The sequence below is a fragment of the Monodelphis domestica genome, chromosome 4 (genome assembly GCF_027887165.1).
Source record: "Monodelphis domestica isolate mMonDom1 chromosome 4, mMonDom1.pri, whole genome shotgun sequence".
Lineage (NCBI taxonomy): Eukaryota > Metazoa > Chordata > Mammalia > Didelphimorphia > Didelphidae > Monodelphis > Monodelphis domestica.
In genome coordinates this window covers 351,782,525-351,793,410 of record NC_077230.1, presented here as the reverse complement: position 1 = coordinate 351,793,410, position 10,886 = coordinate 351,782,525, and the positions used below count along the sequence as shown (strand labels likewise).

The 10,886-nt window shown below is 34.8% G+C and overlaps 1 protein-coding gene across 1 annotated transcript; it reads left to right on the top strand.

Annotated features, from left to right (window-relative positions):
• The first annotated feature begins 7,842 nt into the window (after positions 1–7,842).
• Positions 7,843–8,787, top strand: LOC100618253 (olfactory receptor 51F2-like). The gene has a single exon (XM_016433252.2). The coding sequence runs from the start codon at positions 7,843–7,845 to the stop codon at positions 8,785–8,787; it is 945 nt and encodes a 314-aa protein (XP_016288738.2).
• Positions 8,788–10,886: the final 2,099 nt, after the last annotated feature.

Genomic DNA, 10,886 nt, shown 5'->3' with positions numbered 1-10,886 from the left:
CAAGAGTTCTTACCATTCCATCTCTATATGTGGAATGGATGCCCTCAGTACCTGGTGAGTTCATCATCAGACATCTTCTAGCAGAGTATATATGGCCATTTGTCAGTGGATAATAATGCCAAAACTAATAATAGCTAACTTCAACATAACACTTTTTGGTTTGCAAAGTGCTTTATAAATATTTCATACCCAAAAGAATTCTGGGATGTAGGTGCTACCTCTATTAGATCTGAGGAAACTCAAGCTGACAAAGGTGAAGTTACTCACCTAGGGTAATATAGCTAATAAGTGTCTGAAGCCAGATTTGAAATCAGGTCTTCCTGATTTTAGTCTCTCTAGCTACTACATCACCTAACTACCCTTCCTAGTTGAGGAGATGAATACTTCAGATGTGAATTCGACTGAATAACCTCTGAGTTCCCTTCTAATTTAGATTTTTATGATAGTTATTATTAGTGGAAATTACTTTCATTTTTTCTATGGGAATAAAATGAGATATTTAAAATACATATAATCATTAAAGATTATAATATTGGAAGACATATGATAAAGTAATATTTGGAGAAACACAAAATACCCTAGTCAACATTATATTCCTTTCTCTCTATTCCTTAACATATAATGGAGTTTTTTAAATCTAATTCTATTATTCCTGCCAAGTTTGTTTCTTTCAATTCACCCTACTGAAGTTCAGAAACAAGACAAATATGAGGACAGCCAGTGATAGCTCAGGGTACAGTGGATGGCCTTGGCATCTTCAATGTCTGATCAAGCTCTAAGCCTCCACAGCTCTTTTGTGTAATGTAGAACATAGATACCAAGCAGATCAAACCTAACACTTCCATATAGCAGCCAATCAATAATAATTAAAAAAAATACTGGGTTTGTGTTCAGAAGTCTTGGATTTACATCCTAGCTTGGCTACTTTAACCTGGTGTCACATTAGACTAATCATTTCCCTTATCTAATTCTCAGGTTCCTCCTCTGCAAAAAAAAGAGCATCGTGAATTAGATAACCTTCAAGGTCACTTTCAGAAAATCCTCTAATCTATCTCCAAAACACACACACACACACACACACACACACACACACACACACACACACACACACACACACACACACACAAACCACACAGGCAGAGAATTCCCTGTCTTCTCCATCCCCAGAGAATCCAGCTCTATTGAAGTCAATAAAACGTTCTGAAGTAGCTGGGCCACTTTATTTCCCACTTACAACCAAGTGCCAAGGCAGTTACTGCCTACAACTTGTAGAAATCAGTAAGTAAATCTGGGTTAGAAAATGACTGTTAGGAAGTCTTTTGTTCTAAATGGCAATGATGTGTTGGGATAAAACTGTGGCCCAAGTGCATTTAATCTTGGGGCCACAGAGGGAATGATTGTTTTGAGGGTGCCAGATGGGCAGATTCCCTTTTTATAGAAGAAATGCATTTAAAATCAAGCAGGCAAGAAGAATTTGGATCTTTTTTTTTAATCTGTTGCCTAAATTTAGCACAGTGCCTTGAATGTAATAAAAGCATAATACTGGACAAAATTGAATTCAAGAAAGATTCTTCCCAGGACAGATATGTGCTTCACATAAGTAGTTGCTTTAGGAGATAGTTTGGGAATCAGCACATAGAGAGCCAGACCTAGACAGGAGGGATCCTGGGTTCAAATTTAGCCTCAGATACTTCCTAAATCTGTGGCCTTGGACAAGTCACTTTATCCCTTGCCTAGCCTTTATTGTTCTTCAGTCTTGAATACATAAAATTGATTGTAAGTGGGAAGGTACATTTTGTTTCATTTTTTGTTTTTAAAAAAGTTGCTCTAGAGTTTTCACTCTCAAATCTAAATATTTTGTTGTTGTTTAGTTTGCAGTTTAATCATAGCTGGAGTCTGGTCTTAGGTCTCCCCATCCCATCTCATCCCCTCAGTCAGGAAATAAGTTTGAATTTTGATTCTTGCCCCTGGAAGAACTAGGACGTGCTGAATATGAAGTCCTCTTAACTGTCCCTATGAGTCTCAGTCCAGGATTAGGAGTCTGTATAAGATCTGGAGGGCATTCAGAATAGAACAAGGATATAAGGCAAAGAGAACCCCCAGTCCCTGGAGCTCCTTTTAGTAACAAAGCAGAATTCTATGTTTGTTTGTTTTTTATTTGTTTGTTTGTTTTTTCTGAACAACATAGCATATGTTGGCTATGGGTTTAAAGGACTTGGTTGCAAATTTCACCTCTGAGCTTACTAGCTGTGTGAATTGGGGCAAGAACTTCAGTTCCCTGGGCCTTAGTTTCCTCATCTGTAAAATCAAGTCAGGGAATGTACTAGATGGTATAAGTCTGAGATCCCTTCCAGATATAGCTCTATGATCCTACAATTCTTTACCAAGTTGTTTATCTCTCCTATTCGGGACATTCCGTAAGGTAGGAATTCTTCAATTTTTCTGTTATGTGGACCTTTGGCTATTTGGTAAAGCATTTGAACTCTTTCAAAGAATAATATTTTAAGTGCATTAGACAAAATACATTGGGGTAACAAGAAAACAAAGAATATTAAATTGTTTTTCTCCATTGAAGTTTGTAGATCCATTCAGATATATCCTTAAGCTCTTGGTTATGAAGACCCTGTTATAGGGTAAGAAAGGAGGTCCATCCTACTTTGATTTGCATATATTTGTCTTCATATCCCTGATGTTTTAAAGGTGGTGTGAATGCTGACAGAACTCTCCTGGGTTATATTGATAGGAAGAAAGTGTCTACCTAATCCATTTTGGCCAGAAGTTCAAATTTGCTGAGAGACAGACATGATTCAATACCAATGTTGTGCCAATAAGACTTGATCCCATTATTCAGAAATTAAGATCCTTCACTGATGCCACTGATTCATGATTGAAAAATGTAAAAACATTTCTATTTTTCCTAGGACACTTGAATTATTGAAAGTGAGTAGGGAGAGGCAAAAAAAATGGAAAAGGAAGTTGCAGTCATAACCTGGGTGTATGGAATTCCCTCAGTATAAAATTGGGATCCATTTTTTTTTCAAACAGATCAGAGAATTTCTTCAATCTATTCTGTATTCCCAATAACTCTCATCTCACTTTTAAAGCTTTTAAGAAATTAAACTTTTTTTTACTCTCTAATTTTTATACCCCATATTTTCTTTTATTAAAATGAATTAAATTATTTTTAACATTAAATCACCCCACATTCATCCTTTTCTCCTACTAGAGAATCATCTCATAAAACAATTTATTTTTTAAAAAGAGAAAAATGTTCACAAAAACAAAGTACCAATATAATCCAACAGTTTCTATAATATACTAAACCAATGGCCACCTTCTCACTTTTTTTTTTGCAAAGTATTAGGGGTAAATGAAATTCCATGGCTCTTCCTAAGTACAAAACATGTTCTTTGTAATTTTGCAATGCTCTTTTTAATTGTTTTGTAATTGTTCTTTCCATTTACATTATTGTTGGTCATTAACCTGGAATATATTTTAGGTATAAATTCCTATCTTTATGTTCAAGAACAAACAGTTAAAGTCATATAGGTACCAGATTTGTGACATCAAACTGTAAATCTCAAATAAAATGGAAGAATTTCATTCACTATTTAGCTGTTTAAACCATATAATATCAAGTAGCTGGATATTTGGAAATACAAAATGGGAAATTTTCTCTTTTTTTAATCTAAATTTTGGACTGAATTCTTTATTCAAATACACATGCATATGCAAACATGTATTCATTCATGTCTACATACATGTCTCCATTCATATTTGTTTTTATGTGATCTTGATTTCCACATATTTCCTGTTTTTTTTCCTCTGCAATAAGATAGATTTTTAAAAGAAAGAAAAAATGTAGTTCAACAAATTTTTAGCATATTAACACTTTATTTCAGTATAGGCAATGTTCAAAACCTATAGTCTCTAATATATACATATAAGAGGAGGAAGTATATTTTCTCTACTTTTCTTGGGGCTAATATTCATCTTTATAATAATATTGCTCCTGAAATCCTTTATTCTCTGAAAAGTCTTTTGATATACAATTAGAAATCAATCCAAAACACCACAGCTCCCTACATATGGAAACACAGGCAGTGACAATCATAATAAAGTGAATGTAATATATAGAGATTACTCAGGCAGTGGGTGAGAATAGGGCAAAAATATAGGGCACTCTTCTGAAACCCTGCCCCTCCTCCACAATGCCTGATGCAATTCTAAGTATTCCAGAACCAGATTAAATAATAACATAATATAATAGGGAAATGTTTATCAAAATGAATATAAATACAACAGAACTTAATTTTGTTAATATTCATTTTTCTATGTCAATAAGTAACCTCCAGGAAGACTTATGGACATTTTAGTGATCCTTGCTTCTAATTTGGTTCAATGTTACTTGCTGTAGTTAGTGGAAATGGTAGAGCACAGGGCAACACTGGGTTCTTTCACACAAGGGAAGTCTCACTTAAGAGGTGAAGGATGCAGAAGAGATGAGTTGGGGATCCAAAGTAAGTTAATTTCATTGCTATTTTGACTAGACCTGGCTTTTGCTTCTTTAGTCCTCTCAGTGTCCTGAGAAATCCAGAATAATATAAGTTCTTAAAAAAAAAAAAAGAAAAACCTCCATATGGGAACACAATGGATATCTTCAATACCTGTCTCCCTTTGAATTCAGAAACTCTTAGGTCTAGAGTTGGCCTCAAAGGTCCTCTAGTTCAATTCTACCTGATCTGGAATCTCTTCTACCACGTACACAGTAATTGGTTATGTACACTCCACTTGAAGACCTCTAATACAGAAAACTTAATTCCCCTTTGATAATCCATTCTACTCTTGTATATAGCAAGCTTTTATTTAATTTTTTTATATTGAATCAAAACTGTCACTCTTCAATTTCTATCCATTGCTCAGAGTTCTGCCATTTAAGATTCAGTGGGACAATAATCATTTAAAAATATGAAAGTATTTCAAACATTAACATGCCCCCATACTTTTCTTTTCCATGATAAATACTCCTACTTCTCTTTTTAACACCTCTACTTTCAATCATCATACAAAATAGTCTCTACTTCCCTCACCATCTTGGTCGCTTACACACTTGTTTGTCAGCATCCTTGTTTAGAATGTGACTCCCAACACAGAATAGAACAGAGCAGCTGATCGTGGTATAATGTAATAGTAATGTGATGTTCCTAACTCTATATGCTAAACTTCTATGTATGAAGGCTAAGACTAAGAGCTTGAATGTGGTTGTCTATTTTTTTAATAGTTGTTATTAGTTTGTGTGGTTAGCTGCTCTGTCATGTAACATAATGAAACTGAAGTCTATTAAAATATCCAAATCTTTTTGATACCAAATGATGACAAGCCATACACGTTTATACTATTATGATATAATGTATAGTTGGATTTTTCCTCTAAATTATCTAATCTGTAGGAAAGGAGTTATGAGATCTAGAAAAAATTCCAAACATATTGAAAATATTACAATAGATGTTTTTACTATGCTCTGAGTATACCTGTAGGCTTGCTTATGTTAATTTTTGAGCAAGAAAAATTAAAAGAGACATTGATAATATATAGGACATGTAGAGGGAGGTAAATTGTTATATAAGGCCTGACTGAATGAAAAGGATATTTTTTTAACCTCAAAGAGATTGTTGTTGATTGTTTGATTGGTTGGTAAATGAGAAAAAAATGTAGTTATTTCTATAAATGAAGGACTTATATGCAAATGCAAATGGGCAGATAGATCCAGAGGCAAGAATTAAAAATAATAGGTGTTACAAGGTTGAAAATTTGGGCAAAATATTAGAAGATACTTTCTAACAATTAAAATCTAATATTTGGACATTAATATTATAGCCTATTTAAATCATATATAGAATAAATAGCAATGGTTCTGTAATTACAAGATGAAAATCCCAGTTTGAAGATTTACTACCTGGTGACTTTGGTGAAGTCAATTAACCTCTTTGGGCCTTAGTTTTCCCATTTGTAAAATGAAGACTTGAAATAGAAGGGGGATTCTTAGTTAATGTATGTGACATATACTCCAATGGCAATGAGGTGAATTCTATAAACTCATTTTTAGAATATATTTAAATGTTCTTTAAAATGTCTTTTGTATAGAAAACTACAAATGAAACACATTATATTCTAATAAAGACACATTTCTCTCCATAAAAGTTTGTGTACTACTTGAAATCTGTTACAGGTCCCCAGGCAAACAACCTCTAAACTAAATGGTTTCTGAGGTCTCTTGTAGTTCCTAATCTATTATATGATAATATAGTCCTACTTTCAACTCATAAAAAGCTTCTTGACATCCATGACATATAGTTGTCCATCATGTCTGAGAATTTCAATGAATGGAGAACTCATGAGGCATCTCATCCTACTAATGATTTTCTATACTCTTTTAACATATTACCTTAAATTTAACAGAAAGCTCTATCCCTGTAACTTCCACCCAAATTTCTGAATTATCCCCATAAAGCAAAAGAAACCAGCTCTATCTACATCTTTTTTTTTTGAGATAGCCTTAAATTCCATGAAATTTTTATTTTATCCTTAGTCAGTCTTCTCTTTTCCTGGATAATATCAGTCAATTCCCTAATTCATCTGAAAATGAGATTTTTCAAGTAATTGCTCTTCCATCCTAGACTTTATGAAGGAAAATCTGGACAGTAACCTAAAAAGAATGTTTTAAATTTGATTAATGTAGTGAATGAAGAACTGAACTTGACTAACTCCCAGATTCTTCCACCTCTAAAAAGCCTATAATTCTATGAATAATGATGATCCATGCCTTCAGTTTTAGTCTCATAGGAAAATAGAATATTAAGCAGAAGCCCCAACAAGCCAGTCATCTATGAAACTACTTTCAAAATGTTTACTCTAGAGACAATTTCTTATGTGTCTCCCCATTGTGTGCTGAAGACCTAGACTGAAAGTTCAAGAGTAGGTGTTGGTAGCAAATGTTTGTTTCAGAATTGGTTCCTCAGAATATTCCAAGTATATCCAAGGAAGTACTATATTTGAATTTACATTCATAGTAGAAACAGCATTAACCATTTTTCTTTCTCCTATTTTAAATAAATAGCTTTCTTATGAAAATTATTATTAATTAGATATCTCCTCACAAGTGATTCAAATAGCATGGTATTGTTTCCAGACATAGCATAGGCTTATAATCACACATACCAAGGTAACAGCCTGATGAATTTATTGAACTTAGGTGTTCTAAGCCATGGTAGGCTAAGCCAATTGAATGTCTGCACTAAGACTAAAGTCAATATATTGAGATACTAAGAGTGAAGGATCAAACAAGTTTCCCAAGGAGTCATCAACTGATCCAAGTTAAGATGAAACAAGTTAACTTCCCTGTACTGATTAGTAGTGGAGTTGTGCCCATGAGTAGACCACAATTCAAATGTGGATAATATTGGGAGACCCAGGCTTAAAATCAACAAGCAAATGAGAACAAGACATTATTATGCACAAAATTTTGGTGAATATACTATAGAAGCAAAAGAAAAAAGAAGAGACAATCTATAGGAACAAGTCTTCTATAGGGTTTGTTTCTGATAAAGTTGACAATAAATAGAGAAGGTATGTCCTGTGTGTATTCAACTATGATAAGAATCCTCTGGTCATAAGATACATAAAGTAAAATCACCTACATAATCAAGCCATCAACATATAAACATGTAGAAAGAAATACCCTAAAGTATCCTTTGGGTGAGGATAAACTGTATGCTTAAATGATAACCTGGTGTTTTTTAAGGTATGAAATTTCATTATTTACTCCTGTCTCCTCAGCCTACCATGTCATCTTTCAATAATACCAGTTCCCAGCCATTGATTTTTTTGTTGACTGGAATTCCTGGCCTTGGAGCCCCTCAAATGTGGATCTCCATTCCCATCTGCCTCCTGTATGCCATTGCCCTCTCCGGGAACAGCATGATCTTGTTTGTGGTGATCCATGAACAAAGTCTCCATGAGCCCATGTACTATTTCCTTGCCATGCTCTCAGCCACTGATATGGGCCTGTCTATCTGCACTCTCTCCACCACACTGGGAGTTTTCTGGTTCAATAAAAGAGAGATCAACCTTGATGCCTGCATAATCCAAATGTTTTTCCTCCATGGACTAACATTCATGGAGTCTGGTGTGCTCCTAGCCATGGCCTTTGACCGCTTTGTGGCAATCTGTGCCCCACTTCATTATGCCACCATTCTAACAAACACCAAGATTGCTCAAATTGGTGTGGGCATGCTTGTAAGAGATGTTGCAGTCATGATTCCAGTAGTACTTCTTGTCAAAAGACTGTCATTTTGTCAGTCAAAGGTTCTTTCTCACTCTTATTGCTACCATGTGGATGTGATCAAGCTGTCATGCAATGACCACAGGATCAACAGCATCATGGGACTTTTTGCCCTTTTTTCAACAACAGGTATTGACTGTCCTTGTATTCTCATCTCCTATGTTATGATCATTCGTTCAGTGCTCAGTATTGCATCCCCTGAGGAGCGACAAAAGGCTTTTAATACATGTGTCTCCCATATTAGTGCAGTTGCCATTTTCTATATTCCCCTTGTCAGCTTGTCTCTAGTGCACCGATATGGTCAGAAGGCACCCCCTTTCATACACACCATGATGGCCAACATCTTCCTCCTCATTCCACCTGTTCTCAACCCTATTATCTACAGTGTGAAGACCAAACAGATACGCAAGGCTATTTTTAAGCATTTTATTAGAATGGGGGATTAGAAGTAAATGAAGAATTGCAAAAGGACTATTTTCCTCACAGACAAAAGAAAGATAATAATGACATATACAAAAAGTTTTAAAGACTTCGTGACAAAATTCTAAAGTACTGAAGTTTGAGAAATTTTGACCACAGCCAAAGTGAGGGACTTATAGTTTTGCTTAGAGCAAAGAGGGAGTTTGAAATGATAGATTATTTGACTATCATTTACAAATATCATAAAATTATATTTGATAGTAAATAGTATGTATTAGAGTTATAACTTATGATCCAACTTATTAACAATAGATCTTATAATGAAAGACTTAAATATTTCCTTAAGGATGAATAGGCAATATAGGCAATTGAAGACTTACTACAGTAAGAATTTTTCTGAGGTTTTGAGCCAAATAGCATGTATTCATTGTATGCATGAAATTTCAGAAGGCAATTATTCTTATAAATGAGGGATAAATAAGATATCCTTATATATACTCTGACCTGACCCTCCTATTCCCCCCTTTCCCTACACAGGGGAGGGAGAAAGCATTCCCATTGGGCAGAGGAATGGGAGAAGTGAGGAATGTACTCAGTACTCATAGAGGGTGGGAGTAGCCCAAACACTCTGCACCCCTCCAACTCTGCTGTCTATGAGCTGCCCACCTCACCCCAGACAGGGGAAGGAGGAAGTGATCCCATTGGACTGCTGAGCAGAGGAGCAGGTGAAGTGAAAAAATGCCATCAAGGCACAGTGGAGAGGGGGAGGGGAATAGCTCCACCTGAGTCCCTCTGCCTTTCTAGTAACAAACTGGGTGGGAAGGTGGCATGTGTACCATAGGTTTACCATCACTGGTCTATATTATCATTAAGCCAATAGTTATCATTAAGCCAATTCAAGAGAAATATCACATGCTGTCTAAAGGGAGTATAATATCAGAACTTTTATATGTCTGTCTCTAGAAAAAGTTGAGCAGATGACTTTGACATGGGCTGAGGTAATATAATTATTAAAATCCTCTGAAGACTGTAAATTAATATATAATTATTAGTAAAAATGAGAGACAGAGAGAGATCACCAGTATCACCAAACTACCCTAATTAAAAAAACAAAACAAAACAAAACAAAAAAAACCTTTCTCATTGCCCAGGCTGAGCTCCAAAAGAAGCTGAATTCAAGATGAGTCAGTGAGATAAATTGGTTCCTTCCAGAGAAGGAAGAGAGAGGGGCTCAAGTCTAGAAAGAGAGAGAGCTATCACTTCCTCTTTATTCCTTTATAGAACTCATTTTCACCACTTCCCCTAGGATTCTCTGATTGGACAGGCTAAAACTTCAGTCTGGGTCCTGAGTTCTGACTTCAGTTCCCATCACCTATTGCACAAGGACTTCCATCAATGCCAGCCTAGAACTTCATGTAGCCATACACATGTGGCCAGTAAAAGGGTGGGACTGGTATCAAGAATCAGCTTTCAAATGGAATAAGTAGGTAAAATTTATGTTAAATTCATACATTAGGCTGATCTTGATTCTGTGTCCCCATTTTGTTATTTCCTTTATGAACAGGAAAATTTCTCATCTACTTGATTTTGATCCTGACACTGATAATCTATGGATTATGTAAAATTTTTGCTATGTGACTAGATTTTAACTATGACTTTTGCCTGGAATCAAATAGCTAAGAAGGTTTTCTCCTGTTATAGCTTGTGTCAGATCAATCTATGCCTTTGAATGAATCATTTTGATAGTTATAACCATGTCTCTCCTTTTTCCTTTCACAGTAAATTTTTATATCCCAGTCAAGTAAACACTGGAAGTTGGTCATTGCATTATGAAACATACTATTTTATAGATTAATACTGATACATCTGAGTTACAATAGGATAAAAACATGAAGGATTTACTATTTTAAACTGAACTTGTAGTCAATTTTATATCTGAAGCAAATAAATAAATGAGTTCTTGGCATTTCCATCCACTAAGTAACAATTATATATTTACTTATGTAAGAGTTAAAAATGGTGTAGTTAAATTGTAATAGTTATAAAAAATTTTGATCGCCATTTATAATAATCAAACACTAAGTCATGAGACTTTTAGTGACTTCAGAAGCTTTATTACAGCAAG